This window comes from Mytilus edulis, chromosome 3, assembly GCF_963676685.1.
Source record: "Mytilus edulis chromosome 3, xbMytEdul2.2, whole genome shotgun sequence".
In the NCBI taxonomy this organism is placed as follows: Eukaryota; Metazoa; Mollusca; class Bivalvia; order Mytilida; family Mytilidae; genus Mytilus; species Mytilus edulis.
Genome location: NC_092346.1, coordinates 31,819,508 through 31,844,127, shown reverse-complemented (window position 1 = coordinate 31,844,127; position 24,620 = coordinate 31,819,508). Strand labels below are relative to the sequence as shown.

Here is a 24,620-nt window from a genome sequence, read left to right as displayed (position 1 = left end):
GTGAAAACATCTTTTGCCCTAAATTACTTCTTTAGAGCCATTAAAAGTTTTTCATGAGATTAAGTTACAAGTTGATGAGCCTTTCGGATTCCTATGCCATTGAATTCCTCATCACCCTGCAGACAACCCTAATGATATTATTCTTCTCATTTTTATTTATTTTTGCTAATTATTCCAATTCCCAGATGTAAATATAGAATTCATGGGGAACAAACTGCTAAGTAACATGTTGTATACAAAAGCAAACACTACTAGTTACTTTAATATGTAATAAGGCAAGGTTGATTTACACATATGGTTCTACTTTCAATAATCACCAAACTTTTATGCTAAATTCTTAAAATTTCAAAACAAATAGACAACAAACACATGAAAATTCCAAAACTTTTTCAACAAAAACATAAAATTGTTAAAAAAAAAAAATTGTCCCTACACTTCCCCATTTTTTCCAACCGCTAACAAATTTTTATCTATCTTGTCTAACTATGAAGAAAAACCTTTCTCACATGTTTACAAAATGTTTTGAAATTTTCCAAGTTGATTTGAAGTTTTTCACACCCAAGTTGATTCTCTGCTCATTTGTATGTGATAGATATCAAAGACTTCAAACAGATACTCCAATTACTTAAATAGCTACAACCATTTGAAATCTTCAAAACTTTTACACAGATACAAGTTGAATCTTCTTCGTTTAATAACCCATACATATAACATCAAACAAATCAAGCAATTACTCAAATAGCAGTGTAAGTTTGCCTTTTGAACTTATGCATGTTGCATTCCAGATTAATTGTATCATAGAGGGCAATTTAAACGTTGCTTAATGTGCAAACAGACTGCTTGCTTTCTGGTTGTAACAAAGTCAATATTTTGTGTTTACACAATCAGATTCAGAGTCAACACTTGTAGGAGAATGCCTTAATGAATTTGAGGAAGCTGATTAAATCTAAATATTATCTTGTCCAAACTCCCAATATAATCTTCTAGGTCTTTGTTTTCTTAATGAATTTCCACTTTATTTGATATTTGAGATGAGTAAAAGCTTTCTGAGTACTGACTTAAAAAAAATTGCCCTCCTAAATATCTTGTTTATTTTATACTGTATATAATTTGAAAAGAATAAAAGCTTTCCGAGTACCGATTAAAAAAAAATGCCCTCCTACTAAATATCTTGTTTATTTTGGATCCTCAATGCTCTTCAACTTTGTACATGTTTGGCTTTATCAATATTTCGATTTGAGCGTCACTGATGAGTCTTATGTAGACGAAACGCGCATCTAGCGTACTAAATTATAATCCTGGTACTTTTGATAACTAATTATACCGTATATAAAATATCTACTTCGGTTTCTTTAGAAAATTTTAAACTGTAATTTAGATATAAATTATATAGAGTCATACACATAATGTAATTAATTCATGGTACACGACACCTTAGAACAATGAAAAAGCAATGGCAATCCTTAGCGTAAACTTGGATCCCCAATTTGATACCAATTTCTTTTAATGTGTTCTGTCAGAACTCAAATCAGATTTAGACATTTAAGCTTACATTGTTAGTTATGATAAAATGGGCTACTTCACGGCTTCACTAGGAGAAAATGGACACCAGCTAGCCATTGAGACACTTGTAACTTCTTGTATTCCAATAATCATTTCAAAATTTAGACTGTTCTTCATTAAGGAACTGCTGTCGCTGGTTGATTGAGTTTTACCTGTTGTACCAGTACCTGTGGTCGTGGAGCAGGATGTTGATGAGTCACTGTGCGCTCTATCCTCACTGGTCTCAATCCAGGAATTATAATACCTATCGAAAAAAGTGGTAGTGTTTGAAACTAAAATGTTTTATTAATTCATTAAACAAAACTCCTACACACACTTGATATTAAAAACAAAAGTCATTTTACTGCTGTTATCCTTCTCAAAGTTACAGTGAAACCTTCTACATGAAGTGAAGATCACACCCCACTGCAAATTTAAATGAGTCTTCAGTTTAATGTTTATCATATGATATCTATGCCATACTGCAGACAACATCTATATATATTTAAAGTCATTACAATTTTAAATCAACTTTTCTTTATTCTGTATACAAATATTGAAAAATTCAATTTGAAATATGATTATTTTTTTCAACAATGGATTTTACTGGATTCTTGATTTCAGGGTAACCACAAATTAAAATTTTCAACAAATTGCAAACTTTGTAAAGAAAATTCCTATTAGGAATGTATGTAATATCAAGCAAACCATGAAACTGCAAGTTTATATCAATCCATGAAAGTTGTTCCACATGAAAATAAATAAATCCACATAAGTAACACAAGTCTAAAAAAAGGGCATAAATAGTTACCTGACAACATTTTTTGATGATTAAGACGAGACAGTAATTTGACCTCCCTGGTGATTTTCTTGTTGAAGTATTTACTTTTAGGATTCAATGGTATTCTTTTAATAGCATATTTTCTTCTATCTAGTTTATTTCTAACCTGTGAAAAAGAAGAAAAAAGTTTGTTTACAGTGTTAATAAAATCATGATGGCTGAATATACATACATTACAAAGATGTCTTAGACTGATTAGACTACAGAATTGTCAACTGTGCAATGCAATCTACATGCAGTGAAATTTGTCAAACCTAACTTGTCAGGAACTGATGATTTAGTTTGGATTAGACAGGTGATCAGCTTAAAGTTCTGATTGATAATTCATTTAAGACAGGTTTTTGGCTTATGCAGTGTTATATTTTCAGAAATTTAACTGTTCTGTAAAAGTCCTTTTTTTTTAGTTCACCACTAAGAACATAAGGGGTAATTTCAATGTTTGTACCGCAATTAAAAATATTAATATATGTCATTGGTTGAATATTCATTGTTTAAGATGTTGTTAACCTATCAAAACATGTGATGAAAATCTATGACAATTTTACCCAGAATGCTTTAGATTTTGAAATGGCAAACTCATTGGTAATCAAAACAACTAGTTTCAGTACTGAATGCATAATGAACCATCAGATGATTAGACTTCAGACTTCATGCCAAAAAACAACAAATCACAAAATTGGGATCAACACCCTTATTTGGCATATCTTTTCCAAATTTCACATTATAATGAACATGTGTGCTAAGTTTATAGTAGTTGTAACCACAAATTAAAGCAAATTTTCTTTAACCAAATATTATTGTGACTGAAACAGGAAAGACCAACTAACAACAGACAGACAGACTAAAGACCAGATTGGCACACCGACCTGACAAATAAGCCTCCCCTTAATTCAGCTTTTTTAACTTCATTGAATCAAGCATTACTGATGAGTCTATTGAAAACAAAACGTGAGTCTGGTGCAAATACAAAATTTCAATCCTGGTATCTATGATGAGTTTAATTAAACCTGCTCAATTAAGCAAGAAAATGGAGTCTAGGACACATTACAATGCCTATTCTGGATGTAATTACCTCAATGACATCACCAAATCCTCCTTTCCCTAGGGACCTAAGGACTTCAAATTCATTAGTTAGATGGGACTGTCCACTGGTCTCTAAAAACGTGATGAAGGGTAAATCAGCTAAGTCATCATCTTCTGAATCATTGTCTTTGTTTACGTCTTGTTCTATAATTAGAAAAATACTATTACTCATCCTGTTATTTTTCCTTTTTTTTAAATTATGATTTTTAGGTTTCGTAAGTATTGAGATTTTGAAGCTGCTTGATAACAACTATTTAATTTCAAAATAATTATAAACAATCAGAATCTTAGGTGAGTTTATTATTACTATTCAAATGAAAAGACAATCTTGAGTTGATATCAAGCAATATCCAATTCTCACAAGTTGTTGAATTCATTTCTCTTAAGTGGTTAAAATTCTATTAATGTTGAATAGAAAGTTTGTGACTCATTGATCAAGTCTTTTGCACATACCAGTATGATATCATATGTCCTGTTCCAGTGTCAAACTTCTTCATCAGACAATTTAAAATCTTATTGAACGCTCCAGAATGTGATAAAATTTGTCAAAAATAAAACTTTGGGGTAATCTCGCTTGCCATTGGGGAAATGTACATATATTGGAAAGACGTTTGTCTGAAGAATAATTGATTTTTAAAAATGCATAGTTAAATCCTAATTTGATGTTTTAATTTTTCTTTTTGATGTAAATTCCATTTCTGGCTCAAAGGCTTGTCATAGTTGGCTTTTATGGTGATATTGTTTATAAAGCCAATAAAATTATATATAATCCATATACACTCATCTAATTGATCCTTTCAATACACTTATGGTTATTAGTTAAAACAGTAGTGAAATATTTAAAATATTGTTTTAATCTGTATAATTGATTTTGTTTTTGAACAATTAAACATACCTTTGGGCCACAAGCACTTAAAAACGAAATTAAACTAAGTGCATGTTTTAATGTTGTTTTCTATAAGTTTCATTAGAATGGAGATAACAATATGTATTTTAGGCTCAGACAACATCAATGGGTGATTTGCGACCATCAAATCACCAATTGATGCCGTCTGAGCTTAAAATATAGTATTGTTATCTCCATTCTAATGAGACTGATAGAAAACAATGTTAACTAACTTGTAGCCAGTAAATTTAATTTGTGACCATCAAATCACTAATTGATGCTGTCTGAGCTTAAACTACAATACTGTTATCTCCATTCTAATGAGACTGATAGAAAACAACATTAACAAAAGAGATGCCAATAAACTTAATTTGTGACCATCAAATCACCAATTGATGCTGTCCAAGCTTTAAATACAATACAGTTATCTCTTCATTGTACAACTAAACTATACTCATTTCAGGGCCTTTTATAGTTGACTATGCGGTTTGGGCTTTGCTCATTGTTGAAGCCCATACGGTGACCTATAGTTGATAACTTCTGTATCATTTTGGTCTCTTGTGGAGAGTTGTCTCATTGGCAATCATACCACATATTCTTTTTTATATAACAAATACACAACATACTTTTTTCGTTTTCTTCTGTAGCAGCAGTGAGGAGCATAATGAATTGTGTGTGGTAATTCTTCTTTGATAAAACTATGGTCCAACAATTGATACACTGACCAACGATGTCTCTCATCTTTCATCAAACATCTAAAACAATTTAAAAAAAATAAAATATAATAAATTTTCTATCTTTGAAAATGATATTAAACTTACTTGAATTCTTTTCAAACTAATAATTTTAATTAGTGAAAAGGCAAAGTAAAATCATTCATACAACTAAATATAAGTCATACTTAAGTATGACATTTTCGCTGAACTAGTACACACTTTTGTTTAGGGACCAGCTGAACCCTAATCCCGGGTGCAGGATTTTCTCAATGTGTTGAAGACCCATTGGTGGCCTTGGGCTGTTTTCTCCTTTTTAATTGGTCGTTCTCTTAGGCACATTTCTCATTTTCATTTTCCATTTTATTTTGCCATTGTTTAGTCCTTTTTTCTACTCATGAGTTTAAATTTCCCTTTAAGGGTATCTTCCACCTTTCATTTTCATACAAATTTTGCAGTCAAGAAATCTTGAAATAAGCGGGAAACATAATAACCTACTGAAATAATTTTCTTTTCTAAATCTCATATCAAAGTCAGATTAATGAATATAAGTCATACAACACAAATCATACTTAGTTAAGAAGTCTTGAAACACAGGAGGGAAATTTTGTGGTATTTCTGGCTTTCCTGGATCAGCATCTAATCCAATAGCTACAGATAACAGTATCAAACCCTGTTAAAAACAAGACATTGAATGATAAGATAACACCAAAAGGCTTTAACAATTTATCTTCCATTTAGTTTCTACTTAAAAGTGACTTTGAAGACTTTTCTTTCATTTTCATATCTTTATTATTTAACTTAAGTTTAAGGACACTCAGCATGCGTATAGGACTCAAATCTGTTCTCGTTTTTTTGGTTTGGTTAATGGCTTGTGTTTCTTTAAAGGGGAAGGGAGGTAAACAAAACTAGAGGCCCTCAAGAGCCTGTGTCGCTCACCTTGGTCTAAGTGCATATTAAACAATGGACACGGATAAATTCATGACAAAATTGTGTTTTGATGATCATGATGTGTTTGTAGATCTTACTTTACTGGACATTCTTCTTGCTACAATTATCTCAATCTATAATGAACTTGGCCCAGTAATTACAGTGGAAAATATTTTCTAAAAATTTACAAAAATTTACAAAAATTTATGAAAATTGATAAATAATGACTATAAAGGGCATTAACTCCTAAAGGGGTAAACTAAAAAATTGGCCATGTTGACTTATTTGTAGATCTTACTTTGCTGAACATTATTGCTGTTTACAGTTTATCTCTATCTATTATAAATATAATGTGGCCAAGTTTGGTTATATTTGGCCCAGTAGTTTCAGAGGAGAAGATTTTTTATAAGAATACTAAAATTTTAGAAAAATGGTTAAAAATTGACTATAAAGGGCAATAACTCCTTAATGGGTGAATTGACAATTTTGGACATGATGACTTATTTGTAGATCTTACTTTGCTGAACATTATTGCTGTTTACAGTTTATCTCTATCTATAATAATATTCAAGATAAGCAAAAACTGCAAAATTTCCTTAAAATTACTAATTCAGGGGCAGTTACTCAACAACAGGTTGTGCGATTTGTCTGAAAATTTCAGGGCAAATAGATCTTGACCTGATAAACACTTTTACCCCATGTCAGATTTGCTCTAAATGCTTTGGTTTTTGAGTTATAAGCCAAAAACTGCATTTTTCCCCCATGTTCTATTTTTAGCCATGGCGGCCATCTTGGTTGGTTGGCCAGGTCAGGCCACACATTTTTTAAACTAGATACCCCAATGATGATTGTGGCCAAGTTTGGTTTAATTTGGCCCAGTAGTTTCAGAGGAGAAGATTTTTGTAAAAGTTAACGACAAACAACGCCGACGGACGACGATGACGGACGCCAAGTCACTTGGCCCTTTGGGCGAGGTGAGCTAAAAAGCATTTTGTATAAGTTTCATAACATTTGGTTGAAACAAACTGAAGTTAAAGAATGGAAACCAACTTTGGGAAGTATGTAGGACATACATACAGATGGACAAGGGTAAAACTTAATGCCCCTTCTGCTTTGGCATAAATAGGTATTTTACAGATGTAATTTAGTTACAAAGTACAAGCATACCATATGAAGTTATTTTTATGTTTTCATCAGATAATTCAGAGGCAATCAAGTCAAAATACAAAAACAATAATCATAGTAATGTTGGTTTTTTTTTATAAATCAAGATCCTCACCAATTGATAAACATCTCCTTTCTTTCCTCCCCTAACTGGTATCAGTTCTCTATCTCCTGTAAAGTGGACACCAGGTCGGGAGGACTCCACATCATAGTATAGATCTGACAACCTGAAAATCAGTTATAACTATAGATTATCGTTGATCATCTCAACGAAAGTGAGAAAAGCAATCAAGTTGAGATGACCAACGATAATCTGTACATGTTTATTGCTATTTTACCTATGACTCCATTGTTTAATTTATTGACAATGGGCAGTAGACCCTTAGTTTCAAGAGATAATTTTTCATATCACTTTACTGCGCTGAGAAAGGAAATTATCAGTCAGTAAGATCAAAGGAAAATTTTGTAAAATTGTAATAACTGTTAAAACAAGGAATTATTTGAATCCGGAATAATTTTGAATTTTGGAGAATTGATAAGAAATGTATGATGGAAGCAAATTAATTTAGGAGGGTTAACCATGCATGGATGCATGGCTAAGGGGTAAGTTAGTTCATACTGCAATATCAGTGAAAATAAACAGAACTAACCATCTTTATATAAAAAAGATGTGTTATAATTGCCAATTGAGACAACTCTCCACAAGAGACCAAATGACAGAGAAATTAACAACTATATGTTTCCATATACCAGACTTGGGGTCAATTACATTGGAATGTAATTAATCAAATTACACATTACATTGCAAAAATGATCAATTACACTAATTACACATTACACAGTTTTGGAAATGTAATTAATTAAATTAATTTAATTAAATACACATTACATTTCATCATGATATTTTTTATCAATATATATATCATACATGTGTAAAATATTCATGTAAGCATAGTTTAAGCGTTGCATTTGATAATCATTAGTTATTTTAATGTTTTGTCATTTAGTCTGAATCTCTCTGGTCTGAACACTTTGACAGCAATTCTAAATAGTATTTCTAGCAAATGTGGCAGATGTTGCTTGATCAAAACATAGAAGTTCCATGATCAAAAGATCATCATATTGATAGGAGAGGGAATTGGTTCCTATTAACTTGTCAATACATCAAGGGGTATTTTGACATGCCAGAAATGAAGTCATTTAAAGTAAACATAATATAAAGAAAGCAATTATAAATAAATCAAAAATATTTTTTTTTACTTTAAAAACATTAATAAGTGTGCTTGTCACAATATTGAAAATAATTTTTAGTACAAACAATGTATATTATGTCTAAATATTAGCAATATTTTGCTAATTAGATAAAATACATGTAATAGTGGCATTGCCCCTGGACATTTTAATCTGATTAATTGCTGTTTGTTTTTACAGCTGTTAATTTTTATTTCTATAATCCTTTTGTGTATACTAATTTAATAAAATGATTTTGTGTGCAGTGATTTTAAATTCTAATAATTCTTTATTCCGTAAGCAAATATACAGCTCATAGGATTAAATACATACACAAATTTAATACAGTTTACATAAACATATACAGCATTAATATATAGCGGAGTTTGGCATACAATTTACATTGCAAATAAAGGTACATAACAAAAATCAAGTGTTACAAATTTTCTCTGCCTCATACAGGTATTTACCCAGATTATTTAATTCTTTAATATTTCTTACAGATAGTAATTGGACTAATTTGAAAGTAGATGGGTTTCTATAATAATATATCTTAATATATTTACTTCTGACATTTACATATTTATCACAACCATAATTCACAATACTTGTTACATATGTATCAAATAAGGATATCAAAGTCTCAGACTCTCAGTGTTATAACAATCATCATAAATCTTACTCAATAAACAAAATGTAGCCTTTCTACCCTGTTCAGATAGTGCTTTCTGTGTTACAGTAAAAGTACCGTTATAGTTTAATAACAAACCAAAATATACAAACTGATCACACATTTCTATCATTTTACCATTCAAATACCATTTTTCATTCTCTTTCAGTACACCTTTGTAACGAAAAACAACTATTTTGGTTTTCCTTAAATTAATGTCAAGACCATTCTTGTAGGAACTATCATATACAGTGACTATCATTTTTTGTAATTCAGAAATACTTTCGCTGAAGAGAACTGTATCATCAGCATACATAAACAGATAAAGATTTAACAATTTTACTTCATATGGTTCTATTCCTTGTTTAATTAACTCAATTTCTATGTCATTTACATAAATTGAATATAAAAATGGTGATAATGATTCGCCTTGCATTAGGCCAACATTACAATGAAAGAAATCTGAAAATTCACCATCTAATTTAACACAAGTTTTTAACTTAGAATACATTGATTTAATAAGATTTAGTAAATTTCCACTAATACAATGTACCGCATTTTAACATTTTTTGCCATAAAACATAATGTGACACACTGTCGAAAGCTTTGACAAAATCAATAAAACAACAATAGAACTGTCTAAGAAAGATTTTTCACAGTGACAAATTTTTATACGACCGCAAAAATTTTAATTTTTTGGTTGTATATTGCTCTCACGTTGGCGTCGTCGGCGGCGTCGATGTCGTCGCTGTCGTCCGAATACTTTTAGTTTTCGCACTCTAACTTTAGTAAAAGTGAATAGAAATCAATGAAATTTTAACACAAGGTTTATGACCACAAAAGGAAGGTTGGGATTGATTTTGGGAGTTTTGGTTCCAACAGTTTAGGAATTAAGGGCCAAAAAAGGGCCCAAATAAGCATTATTCTCGGTTTTCGCACAATAACTTTAGTATAAGTACATAGAAATCAATGAAATTTTAACACAAGGTTTATGACCACAAAAGGAAGGTTGGGATTGATTTTGGGAGTTTTGGTCCTAACAGTTTAGGAATAAGGGGCCCAAAGGGTCCAAAATTGAACTTTGTGTGATTTCATCAAAAATTGAATAATTGGGGTTCTTTGATATGCCGAATCTAACTATGTATGTAGATTCTTAATTTTTGGTCCCGTTTTCAAATTGGTCTACATTAAGGTCCAAAGGGTCCAAAATTAAGCTTAGTTTGATTTTAACAAAAATTGAATCCTTGGGGTTCTTTGATATGCTGAATTTAAAAATGTACTTAGACTTTTAATTATTGGCCTAGTTTTCAAGTTGGTCCAAATGGGGGTCCAAAATTAAACTTTGTTTGATTTCATCAAAAATTTAATAAATGGGTTCTTTGATATGCCAAATCTAACTGTGTATGTAGATTCTTAATTTTTGGTCCAGTTTTCAAATTGGTCTACATTAAGGTCCAAAGGGTCCAAAATTAAACTAAGTTTGATTTTAACAAAAATTAAATTCTTGGGCTAATTTGATATGCTTTATCTAAATATGTACTTTGATTTTTGATTATGGGCCAAGTTTTCAAGTTGGTCCAAATCAGTATTCCATATCAAGTATTGTGCAATAGCAAGAAATTTTCAATTGCACAGTATTGCACAATAGCAAGAAATATCTAATTGCACAATATTGTGCAATAGCAATTAATTTTCAATTGGAGTTATCTTTCTTTGTATAGAATAGTAGTTGATAATATATGTTGGAAATTTGCCAGACATGACTATGATGTCATTTTCTATTTTTTTGCCAATAACTTTATGTAAATAACTTCATTGGAAATTTGCCAATATAAAATGTTGCTGATGAAGCTTTTTTTCCTTATCTTATCTAAAATGTTTTTAGATAATGTATGTTGGACATTTGCCAGACATGACTATGATGTCATTTTCTATTTTTATTTGCCAATAACTTTATGTAAATAACTTCATTGGAAATTTGACAATATAAAATGTTGCTGAAGAAGTTTTTTTTATTGTTTTATACAATAAACAATGTATATTCACTTTTACTACCAACCAATCTTTACCATTCAGTGATAACAAGCACTTTATTTTACATTTTAATATTTTATGATGTATTTAAAAGAGTAGTTATTGTTGCAAACTCCATTAGAAATTTGAATTGATATCAGTTTTGGAAAAAGGGAAACGGGGATGTGAAAAAAAGGGGGGGTTGAATTTTTCTCATTTCAGATTTCATAAATAAAAAGAAAATTCTTCAAACATTTTTTTGAGAGGATTAATATTCAACAGCATAGTGAATTGCTCAAAGGCAAACAAAAACTTTTAAGTTCATTAGACCACATTCATTCTGTGTCAGAAACCTATGCTGTGTCAACTATTTAATTTTAGATTTAAAAAGTTTGAAGAAGAAATCTTTAATTGATTTGTAAAATCTTGACATTTGTTTTGTGTAAAAAAAAAACATGTAATGTAAAAAATTTGATCACAATCCAAATTCAGAGCTGTATCACGCTTGAATGTTTTGTCCATACTTGCCCCAACTGTTCAGGGTTCGACCTCTGCGGTCGTATAAAGCTGCACCCTGTGGAGCACCTGGTTTTGTTTGTGTTTAAAGGTGATTAATTACTTATCAATCTATTTACTTAAAAGGTCTCTTTCTTAAAAACTATACAACCTCTAAAACAGCAATTTGTTTCATTTTGCAAGGAGATTATGTGACCCAATTTTTATAAAACTGTAAATAGCGCAATTTTTTAAATTTTGATAAACATGCAGCAAAAAATGACGTTTTTTCCTCTATTCATGAACATTTGATCAATATAGAGTTATTTCGGAATAAAAATTGCATAATTTTTAATGATACTTATAAAATACAGAAATAACCGGTTATTTAACAAAAAACAATTTGTGTTTATCTTTTAAAACAAAAAAGTTACGTCTTTCTTTCGAAATAGAAAATACAGACACAAATCTGAATTTTGAGCAAATATACAAAATTTCGACCTCATTTTACTCAAAAAGTAGCACATGAAGGTATATTTTTTATTACATATTTGATTTAATCAGGTAAAAAATAGCCTATACGCAAATTTTCAGCAACTTGTAAATACAGGTTCAAAACTGTATCGTATGCCCTTAAAAGAAAGTATTTGATATCAATATTTGAAAAATAAATATAATTTTACAATTTATATTATAAAACACAAATCCTTATCTTTTTACAACACCATAGAAGTACATGTAATTGAAATGTAATTTTAAAGTAATTGAGCATTACATGCCTTTTTCAATGTAATTAATTAAATTACCATTACATGTAATTCAAAAAATGCTCAATTACACATTACATTCAATTACATGGAAAATTGTAATGCATTACACTTAATTACCATTACATTTTCAATTACCCCACCCCTGTTCCATACAGTCTTCAACAATGAACTAAGCCTATACCACATAGTCAGCTATAAAAGTCACTGAATTGACAAATTTAGTTTGGTTAGTTTCCATCATACATTTCTCATCAATTCCCCAAAATTCAAAATCATTCAAAACTCAAATAACTCCTTATTACGTATAATCAAACAAAATGTCAAATTAAATTTGTAACAACTTTTGTTGTTTGTACTTCAACTCGGTGGTTTAATATCTATATATCTGAGAACATTTCACAGACCTACTTGATAAAACAAGTACAAAACACATATTTTTCTTCAGGTTTATTTCATAAATTTTCAAATCAGAATTTGTATCATACAATTATAGCTCTAGAGACATTTCACACATTTTTGGAGTTTCAGATAAGCAGAGCGAGCCCTACTGGTAATTTTTGATAACAAATCAGCTTTACTTTTCCTGTTTGAATTGTTTAACACTAGTCATTTTGGGGCTCTTTAGAGCCTGCTGTTAAGTGAAAAGGGCATACAAACATGCCATATGTAATTATTCAGATAAAAACAGTACTTTTACCTGTAATTGTTAACTTTTTAAACATTGAGACTGGGATGGAGAGTTCTCTCATTGGAACTCATACCACATCTTCTTATTTATATCATGTAATAACCCACACCTCACTTTAATCATGCAGCAATATCTGAATTTTGTATATCTACTATCAGATAAAATACATACCTCTTATCAATACTATAATCACCAATCCTTATTCTACCATTCTTATCAACAACTATACTGGAAGCCTGCAATATATAAATGAGCGTAATAATTTTAAAAGACAAGAGTGCACACACTGAAATGTCTCGCCTTTTTTACTAATCATTTATATTATGTTGATAGTCCTAAATATAAAGCTATATTACAACTAACAGGCTATTATTTGAACTTGGAATTTTTTTTAATAATGGAATTTGCTTGATTTCTTGTTATTGAAATTTTTAATAAATTTCATGTTTATTTAATAATTTCATGTTTATTCTGTACTGAAATGTTCTGTGCTGTGCACAACACTTTCTATTACAAAGAAAATAGTATATTTTCAATAGAATGTACTGTGCCACCCACAACACTATCTAACCAAAATACATTGTATGGAAAGTGTAATTAACCACTCACATGATCATAATACCAAATAAACATGGAATTTATCAAAAAAATTAAACACAAGAAATTATGCAAATTCCAAAATTAACAATAATTCCAGTTCAAATATTAGCCTGTTAACTGTCACATAAACGAAACATTAACCAAGAAAACATTGACCCATGAACCATGAAAATAAGGTCAAGGTCAGATGAACCATGCCAGGCAGACAATTCTTCCATACAACAATTATAGTTGACCAATTGCTTATAGTTTGAGAAAAACAGACCAAAACATAAAAACTTAACACTGATCAATGACCCTTGAAAATGAGGTCAAATAAAACCTGCACGACTGACATATAGATCATAAAATATTTCCATACACCAAATATATTTGACCTATTATATAAAGTATTAGAAAAAAAGACCAAAACTCAAAAACTTAACTTTGACCACTGAACCATGAAAATGAGGTCAAGGTCAGATGACACCTGCCAGTTGGACATGTACACCTTACAGTCCTTCCATACACCAAATATACTAGACCCAGTGCTTATAGTATCTGAGATATGGACTTGACCACCAAAACTTAACCTTGTTCACTTATCCATGAAATGAGGTGGAGGTCAAGTGAAAACTGTCTGAAGGGCATGAGGACCTTGCAAGGTACGTACATACCAAATATATTTACCATTTACTTAAAAAAAGAAAGAATTTAACATTACAAAAAATCTTTTTTTCAAGTAATCACTGAACCATGAAATAAGGTCAAGGACATCAGACATGTGACTGATTAAAACTTCGTAACATGAGGCATGCAAGTCTTCCACCTTCTAAAATATAAAGGTTTTAAGAAGTTAGCCGCCACCACCGGATCACAATCCCTATGTCGAGCTATCTGCGACAAAAATTGCAGGCTCGACAAAAACAACTGCATAATGATTGGTGCCATTACCATATGAATACAGAGGATTTTTATCTTCACAAATTCAAATATTCACTCATTTATCTTGAAATTGGATCAATATTTTATTGTATGACATGAAGAAAGACAGAAAGACTGATGCAGTGATGGAGAAGGAATATTTACAAAAGCAATATTTATTTTAATACATACAAAATTAGGTAGTTACATAAAATTGAAAGAGAACAGACCAGCCACAGGAAATCTAGCTGACACCTGTCTTTTAACTAATTTTATTTGCTAATTGAAAATTAAGCTGAATAAATTAATTTAAGACAGCAAAGAAGATAGTTCTGTTTTAATTGTTTATTACTAAGACTTAAATAAGGAGAAAAATATTTACACTGTAAATTAATGATGTCTATATTCTGGTCAAAGGGGCAGAGTTGTTCTACTTATTTAAACAAAAAAATGTGATAATATAGTAGACCTTTTGCATGCATACAGTATAAGAAAAACAGACCAAAACACAAAAACTTAACTATATCCACTGAACCATGAAAATGAGGTCAAGGTCAGATGACACCTGCCAGGTGAACACATACAACTTACAATCATTCCATACACCAAATATACTAGACCTATTGCTTATAGTATCTGAGATATGGACTTGACCACCAAAACTTAACCTTGTTCACTGATCCATGAAATGAGGTCGAGGTCATGTGAAAACTGTATGACAGGCATGAGGACCTTGCAAGGTACGCACATACCAAATATAGTTATCCTATTACTTATAATAAGTGAGAATTTAACATTACAAAAAATCTTAACTTTTTTTTCAAGTAGTCACTGAACCATGAAAATGAGGTCAAGGACATTTGACATGTGACTGACGGAAATTTTGGAACATGAGGCATCTATATACAAAGTATGAAGCATCCAGGTCTTCCACTTTCTAAAATATAAAGCTTTTAAGAAGTTAGCTAACGCTGCTGCCGCCGGATCACTATCCCTATGTCGAGCTTTCTGCGACAAAAGTCGCAGGCTTGACAAAAACAGATTTTAAAAAATTTACTTCTGGATACTTTCTTATGATCATAAACAAGCTTCTGTCCAAGTTTGGTACAAATCCAGGATAGTTTAAGAAAGGTATTAAAATTTTAAAAACTTTAACCACAGAGTGAATGTTATGTTTCCCGGCAGAAAAACTAACTCCATTTACAAGTAAAATAAGGAATAACAGGAATTTTATTTTTATGAAATTTACTTCTAGATACTATCTTATGATCATAAACAAGCTTCTGTCCCAGTTTGGTAGAAATCCAGGATAGTTTAAGAAAAATATTAAAATTTCAATAAACAGCTGCGCCATGAGCGCATGATATGCCCGACGTCTTATGTGGAAGTCTTATGCAATAATCATAAATAGTTTCTGAGAAAGTTTTAAGCAATAACCATATATTGTTTTAGAGACACGGCGGGACATGTGAAACCTCCCACCCTGTTTTTTTTTTACAAAAAACTAAATATTACCAAAATAAAATTTTGAATCAAAACCAAAAAGTATACAGATCTTTAGATTAATATAATAAAGAAGTGTGTAAAGTTTTAAGCAATAATCATAACTTATTTTTGAGATACGGCGCGACATGTAAAAAAAACCTCCCCTGTTTTACAAAATACTCAATAACTCAAAAATAAAATTTTGAATAATCACCAAAAAGTATACAGATCTTTAGATTAATAGAACAAAGAAGTGTGTAAAGTTTTAAGCAATAATCATAAATCGTTTTTGAGATACGGCACAACATGTAAAAAAAACCTCCCCCTTTTTTACAAAATACTCAATAACTCAAAAATGAAATTTTGAATCAACTCCAAAAAGTATACAGATATTGAGATTAATATAACTAAGAAGTGTTTAAAGTTTTAAGTCATAATCAAGAATCGTTTTTGAGATACAGTGCGACATGTCAAAAAAACACACCCCTGTTCTAGTTATAAAGTGCCGTAACTCAAAAAGTTTAAATCTTATTTTCACCAAAAAGTATACAGATCATTTGACCATCATAAGAAACAACTATATTAAGTTTCATGAAATTTGGATAAGTCGTTCTCAAGTTACGGTGCTACATGTTTACGCCGGACAGACGGACAGACGGACGGACAGACGGATGGACACTGGACATTTGTATACCATAATACGTCCCGTCAAAACTTTGACGGGCGTATAAAAACTTTAACCACAGAGTGAATATTTGTGGACGCCGACACAGCCGACAACAACGACAGAATGTAGGATTGCTATGTCTCGCTTTTTCGACTAAAGTCGAAGGCTCGACAAAAATCACAAGTCAAATGTTGAAGATGTTGCTTTTGTTGTCTATTGTGTTGGTGGATTGCTGTCACATAGACAATAATTAATCCCCATCCTAATTATACATATTTAATTGAACAAGCATACACTTTGAATATAATTTGAACATCAGTTACCTACCTTTAGGTACTTATGTACCACATCTTTTTTGTGTAAATATTCTAATCCATACAAAATTTCCTCTGTGTAAGCCTTGATGATATCTAAAGATAGTGGACGTGATTCTGTTATATGTATGTTGAGACTAGCACCTCCAGAGTAGTCCATTAAAATCTGTTTGGAAAATATAAATAATAAAGGGCTGCGCTTAGGCGCATGATACGCCCGTTGCTCTTTTAACTTGTCTTTTATGCTTTAAATGAATTTATATGATCAACTAGAAATAGTGTGAGCCCTGTCAAATACAAATAATAAATAAAAATACACAAAAAAATTGGCACTATTAAGGCTACCTCAAATTTAACTAAGTTTGTTTTCTTAATTTTTCATCCATACATAAAATTTTGTGAAAGTGTTAGTTATAGTCCCAAAATTGGAAAAATCCCCCCTTTTTTAAGCATAAAAATTCATAACACGGAAATGTAAAATCTGAAATTTATAAAAATTGAAAGGGAGCTTACATTAATAGATATAAACAATTCACTAAAGTTTCATGGACATTGGTGAAAGCCTTTTTGAGTTATTGTCCGAAGTGTTAAAAATCACCCTTTTTTTATGAATAAAGCCCCATAAATCCAAAACTTTAAATCTGAAATTTATAAAAATTGAAAGGGAGCTTACATCAATAGATATAAACAATTCACAAAAGTTTCATGGACATTGGTGAAAGCCTTTTTGGGTTATTGTCCTAAGTGTTAAAAATCACCCTTTTTTTATGAATAAAGCCCCATAAATCCAAAACTTAAAATCTGAAATTTATAAAAATTGAAAGGGAGCTTACATCAATAGATATAAACAATTCATTAAAGTTTCATGGACATTGGTGAAAGCCTTTTTGAGTAATTGTCCAAAGTGTTAAAAATCCCCCTTTATTTATGTATAAAGCCCCATAAATCCAAAACTTAAAATCTGAAATTAAAAAAAAACGAAAGGGAGCTTACATCAATAGATATAAACAATTCACCAAAGTTTCATGGACATTGGTGAAAGCCTTTTTGAGTTATTGTCCGAAGTGTTGAAAATCCCCCCTTTTTTATGAATAAAGCCCCATAAATCCAAAACTTAAAATCGGAAATAAAAAAAAACGAAAGGGAGCTTACGTCAATAGATATAAACAATTCACCAAAGTTTCATGGACATTGGTGAAAGCCTTTTTGAGTTATTGTCCGAAGTGTTGAAAATTCCCCCTTTTTTATGAATAAAGCCCCATAAATCAAAAACTTAAAATCTGATATTAAAAAAAAACGAAAGGGAGCTTACGTCAATAGATATTAACAATTCACTTAAGTTTCATGGAAATTGATGAAGGTGTTTTTGAGTTATTGTCCAAAGTGTGGACGACGGACGGACGGACAGACGGACGGACAACGGTATACCATAATACGTCCCGTCCTGGGCGTATAAAAACAATTATAAGATATAGAACAAAATTATATAATGGTCTTATACCGGTATATGCTACTGATTTCATGCTAAGAAATCAAATTGAAAATGTAAAAAAGAATTTCTCATGTTTAACACAATTGATAACAGTAATGTTTAAATATAATTAGTTGTAAATATGACTTTTCTGAATGACTGATACAAATACAACAACATATATTTCTATTCAAAATATTGACTGAGACCCATTGTAAGTCACATGACTCATGTCATATCAATATTTGTTGCAAATGGTAAATGTCCTTTATAATGACTTGACATTGATATCACTAAAATTATAATGCTCTGTTAGCATCTTCAACCATAGTAGCATTAATGGTTCAAATTTTGACTGCATCTCGTAAAAGAGTCTCTTCAGTACTGTTGTAAGCCAAACAATTTTAAAGTCTAAAACCTAATTCAAACACTGAAGGGCAGATCAAACCAAAATGGACAGAAAAGAAAGTAGTCTAAACAAGAATATGTGTTCAGACTGTCTCATTGCCCTTCTCATACTATCACATTTCCATATTCAGTAAACCGTGAAATCTGGTTCAAAACCCTAATTTATTTTGTGTTGATTTTTTAAGTTTCAAGTTGACAGGACAACAACTTTATTGGAAACTACCCTAAACAAAACTTTAACCTGATCAGTGATCTGAAATATATGGGTGAAAACCATTATTTAGCATAATTTGTTTTAAAGTTCACATCATTTTTGAACTTGATTTGGAATGGATGGATGCATTGATAAACAGAAAGCCTAACAGTCAAACAGACTAAAAAATAAGTAGATTATCTTAGGGACAGTCAGTTAAGGTAACCTAATGTGTTGTAAATTATTGTAAGCATGTGAAATATAATATTTATGGTCTTCTCAATATTTACACAAACGATAAATTATTTGTTCACTGTTATCATGTTTCAGTATATTCACTAAGTACAAGGGTATTTAACTTATTGATCATAACAACTTAAAAATAGATCAAACAAGGAAGTGAAATACCTGGGACACACCTGACAAATATGGCTTCCTCTCAGCCGTTTGGAGGAGGTCAAGTTCCTGTTAATTGTAAATTATGTAAAACAGATAGACCAATTCAGTGGAAATGCATGGACTGCAGTATTATGATGTGTGCCCATTGCAAGGAAAATGTACATTCTCAATTCAAAAATGCACTTGATCATAAGATCATCAAAAGAGAAGAGATTGAACTGCATAAGGAAGAACTGGATTTTACCAATATTAAGTGTAATGAACACACTGGACAATTTTCATGTCTTTACTGTAATACATGTGAAATCCTAGTGTGTCCAACCTGTGTTGCTAAAATTCATAAGAAGCACGATTTAATCGAAATTAGTGATGCATACAACATCAAAGTAGAAATATTAAAAAAAGGACAAAGTAAAATGCAGAAGAGTAATTATAAAATCAACGCAAAGAAAGACCAGCTTAATAAACTAGTGTCAGCTGAAAATATAAAGTATAACAAGGAAAAAATAAATATTCAAAGTCATGAGGAAACCGTAAAAGAGCAAGAAGAACAATATTTTAAAGAACTCAAAATTAAATTGGAACATAATCATGAAACTGTTTTATCAACAGTCAAATCTGATTTGAACGCTATATCATTATTCACAAAACAGAAGGTGGGCAAAATCAATGAATTCCAAGACTGTATTGACCTTTCCAATGCCTCTGAATTTTTCAAAGTGGTCAAGAAGATGGAGAAATTCACTGAAACCCAAGAACCACGAACCAGGCCTAGCTATACTTCTTCACCAAAATTTGTACCAGGAAATTTGAACCAATCTCACATTGGATCATTACAAGATGATGGAAACTTGTCAGCAGAAATAAACATCTCCCTGGTCATCAATAGTGAGTACCAGACTGAACTTGAGTCAATAGCATTTGTAAGTCTATGCCTTGACCAGTCATTTTGGATAAGTTCTGGTTCTTTTGGAGTATTACAGAGAGTAAAACCTGAAGGAACCAACCTAAAGGTGATGTCTGAATTTAACATTGATGTGTGTGAAATGGCAGTTACTCCATCTAATCAACTCCTTCTGTGTGTTTATGGGAAAACAAGATTACAACAAATCAGCAGTAGTGGTGAACTGACTGATTCTGTTTATGATGTATCACCTTTACTTCCCATTGCTATCCATGTTATCAGTGACAATAAACTTATAGTTGGAGCTTATAATGGTAAACTAAAAAGAGATACTGTGATCATTATGAACAAGAAAGGAGACAAGGAAACTGTGTATGAACATGATGAACATAATCAACCTTTATTTAATAACGCAAGGTATATAACCACTACATGTAACGGAAATATACATGTAGTGGATTGGATTTCAGATGATGCTAGAGGTAAAGTACTGATCTTAGGACAAGAAGGACATATTTTAAACCAGTATACAGGTCATCCAACCATCAATAAGAGTAAACCATTCAAACCAGTAGACATTGTGACAACACCAAGTGACAATGTTGTTGTGATGGGTTTTGATACTGACATCTTACACATTCTCAATGACAATGGTTATTTAGTTTCATATTTCAATACAAATGACATAGGAATAAAGTTTCCATATTCTCTTGCCTTCAACACAACTGGACAACTATATATAGGATGCACTAGGCCTGCTGGTAGTCAAGCTCAAGAAGCAAAACTATATGAAATAAACATTGAAGGATTCTAAAACATTCAAACTTTTAGTGAACAGAAATGTGTGACATAGTATAAGGCAAACAATATTCATGTCATACGCATTTGACAACAGGAATAACAGCTTACAAATGAACTTACAAGAACTGATTAGACCAATATATTGTGTTAAACTGTAACAATCAAGAAAGTATTTTGCATCATAGCACTATATCTTTTCCTTTTTATTCAAAATATTATTTTTCAAGCATACTATGAATCTGTACTAAAGCCAAAGATCATAATAAAAAATCAATTTAATTAATAGTAAAATTATTTTTAGTTTGATATCTTACAAATATAAATAAAAGGAAACATAGTGTATTGACAATAAGACAGCAACTTAAAAACAAAAAAAAAGAGATCTAAACAAGAGAAATATATGCATCAACAAACAGTCTTCAATGATAAGTGAATATACCAGAATTATTAATTATTAACCCTATCAAAAAATAAAATCAATTGTCGAAATGTTTGTCAATGGACGTCTCTGTCTTTACTCACATAAACTTTTGGTTGGTTGATTGGTTGGTGATTGCATTTTGTTGGATGTTCCATCATCCATCACGATCTAAGGATATTTTCTAAATATTGGTTGGTTGGTTTTGGACAGTGGATATGTATGTTGTGTGAATAATTGATTTATTGATTTGTTGATTGATAAGTTGACTAATTGTTGAGCATTTATCACAGGTAGAAATGAAAGTTCATATTGATCAATAGATTAATCTTCATATCTTTTGAGGAAGCAGGAGTATCAACAGAAATAATGGTTGTTTGATTGATTGATTGTTGGTATTTAACACCACATTCACTCTTGGCTATATTATAGTGATCAGTTTTATTAATGGAGGAAGCAGGAGTGCCATCAGAGGCATCAAAGATCCGTCAAATTACTGATTGTTTGATTGATTGATTGTTGATGTTTAACATCACTTCCACATTTGGGTTTTATTGGTGGAGAAAGCAGTAGTACCAACAGAGACCCACCAACCTAATGCTCAATAACTGGTTGTTTATTTGATTGATTGTTGGTGTCTAACACCACTTTTCTAACAAGCCTAGGAGTACCAACATAGACTCACCATACAGATTCTGGTTAATTAGAATCAGAGTCAAACGCACCATGCCTTTTTGAGTTGAAATTCACCACCTTAATGTTGACAGGCTAGTGCAGATGAACTACTTAGACCACTCATCCTTCCAGAATGAAAATTAGCTATGAAAAAAATTGATGGAGAAAAACCTTAACGGCCGTTAACGGACAAAGATTTACATTCATAAATGTACACATTACATTCAATATTTACTGTATAATAGAGAAATCAACAACTGTGGAAGCATGAAAGTGTCTTACCAACATATCATCTTTTCATAATAAATCACAACATGCTTAAAGTCTTCAGATAATATTCAAATGATAGATGTCAGACAAACATACTAATATGAATAAGAGAAAATTTCAGTTTATTTCTATAGGTTGCTACAGTTTTGTTGTCAGGATACACAATAATAAATATATAAACAACATATAGTAGATATCTTCTTACAAATAACTAAAAATTGAATATCAACAAAAAAATTGTGTCATTGAAACATGAATTGATTAGAATGACATTCATTACCACAGTGACAAGTATTCTTAAATAGGCATGTTGAGCAAGTGAGGTAACTGTAAAATGTAGGCATTAGTGATCAGATTGAGATTTAAAATCTTTGCTTTGAATATAATTCATGAATAAACAGCTGCGCCATGAGTGCATGATATGCCCGTCGTCTTGCGTGAAAGTTTAATGCAACAATCACAAATAGTTTCTGAGAAAGCTTTAAGCAATAACCATATATTGTTTTTCAGATACGGCAGAACATATGACCCCCCCCCTCCCCCCATCTTTTTTTATAACATAAAATCTGAATATCACTAAAATAAAATTTTGAATCAAAACCAAAAAGTATACAGATCTTTAGATTAATGTAACAAAGAAAAGTGTAAAGTTTAAAAGAAATAATAATAAATCGTTTTTGAGATACGGCGCGACATGTAAAACCCCCTCCCCCTTTTTTACAAATTACTCAATAACTCAAAAATGAAATTTTAAATCATCACCAAAAAGTATACAGATATTAAGATTAATATAACTAAGAAGTGTGTAAAGTTTTAAGCAATAATCAAAAATCGTTTATGACATACGTTGCGACATGTGAAAAAAACACACCCCTGTTTTAGTTACAAAGTGCCATAACTCAAAAAGTTTTAATCTTATTTTCACCAAAAAGTATACAGGTCATTTGACCATCATAAGAAAAAACTTTGAAAAGTTTCATGAAATTTGGATACGTCGTTCTCAAGTTACGGTGCAACATGTTTACGACAGACAGACGGACGGATAGCAGACATTTGTATAACATAATACGTCCCATCAAAATTTTGATGGGCGTATAAAAATGAAAAGACACCCAGACTCAAGGCTCCAAAAAATGAATATGAGACATGATGAAGAAACAGTGGACCAGACTCCAGGCACCAAAAAATCCACAAAAAAATGAGCTGACGCACAGACTTCAGGCTCCAAAAAAGCAATAATCACTCATTTTACATATAAAGGTACTACTGTTTTCACAGATTAAGAAACAAGAATGAGTTCCAAGTACATAGATGCCCCATCCGCACTATCATTTTCTATGTTCAGTGGAACGTGAAAATGGCGTGAAAATGGCATGAAAACTCTAATTTGGAATAAACATTAGAAAATCATATCATAGGGAACATGTGTACTAAGTTTCAAGTTGATTGGACTTCAACTTCATCAAAAACTACCTTCACCAAAAACTTTAACCTGAAGCGGGACAGACGACGAACAGACGAAAGAATGGACGGAAGAAAGAACAAACAAACACACTGACAATTAGACACACAGACCAGAAAACATAATGCCCATAAATGGGGCATAAAAAGTGTTATGTTTGGCATTTGAAAGGAACAGTACCTTTCTATCATATGTACATTCCACATATATTTTCCATATTCTTCTGACCTGATATCACAATTTAATAACAGTTACATGTAAATACTTATCAGCAGTATAATTGAGATTAAAGCGTTTCCCGTTTTCACGCTTAATCATTCGGCTTTTATGAGTCATGCTTAAAACAAATCAGCCAATCCCGCATTACGCATAGACCCCAATGAGACCCATCTCTAACATTATTCTGTTACAATTTATTTTCAACCAAAATTCTGACATCTATAATTTTTTCTCATGAAATTGCTAAAATCTTTAGTTCTCCTCTCTTGATAATATGAAGACATTTTCATAAAATTATTTACTTACATAAACTGTACATTTCCCAGCTTCCTGTATATATTTTATAGCTAAATAGTGAATAAGATTTTTATGTCTTAATCGAATCAAGCTGTGTATTTCTTGTTCA

General features: G+C 31.1%; 3 protein-coding genes across 3 annotated transcripts in view; 1 reads left to right on the top strand and 2 right to left on the bottom strand.

Annotated features, from left to right (window-relative positions):
* LOC139516250 (homeobox protein Meis2-like) overlaps positions 1-24,620 on the bottom strand; it is a 45,568-nt gene that overhangs the window by 4,602 nt on the left and 16,346 nt on the right. Inside the window, exon 3 of the mRNA XM_071306245.1 lies at positions 1,553-1,807. Within this exon, the coding sequence (XP_071162346.1) occupies positions 1,553-1,554 (2 nt within the window). The 5' untranslated portion in view covers positions 1,555-1,807. The remainder of the gene's footprint in view (positions 1-1,552; positions 1,808-24,620) is intronic.
* On the bottom strand, positions 2,155-24,601 carry LOC139516248 (eIF-2-alpha kinase GCN2-like). Its single transcript, XM_071306243.1, has 8 exons — positions 24,521-24,601; positions 17,008-17,160; positions 13,197-13,261; positions 7,275-7,386; positions 5,638-5,738; positions 4,979-5,107; positions 3,456-3,610; positions 2,155-2,489 (listed from the first exon to the last, which is right to left on the bottom strand). The coding sequence occupies exons 2-7, from the start codon at positions 17,152-17,154 to the stop codon at positions 3,586-3,588; spliced, it is 579 nt and encodes a 192-aa protein (XP_071162344.1). The 5' UTR covers positions 17,155-17,160; positions 24,521-24,601; the 3' UTR covers positions 2,155-2,489; positions 3,456-3,585.
* Positions 19,452-21,443, top strand: LOC139516242 (uncharacterized). Its single transcript, XM_071306236.1, has one exon. It carries the CDS (start codon positions 19,495-19,497, stop codon positions 21,181-21,183), a length of 1,689 nt encoding a protein of 562 aa, XP_071162337.1. The 5' UTR covers positions 19,452-19,494; the 3' UTR covers positions 21,184-21,443.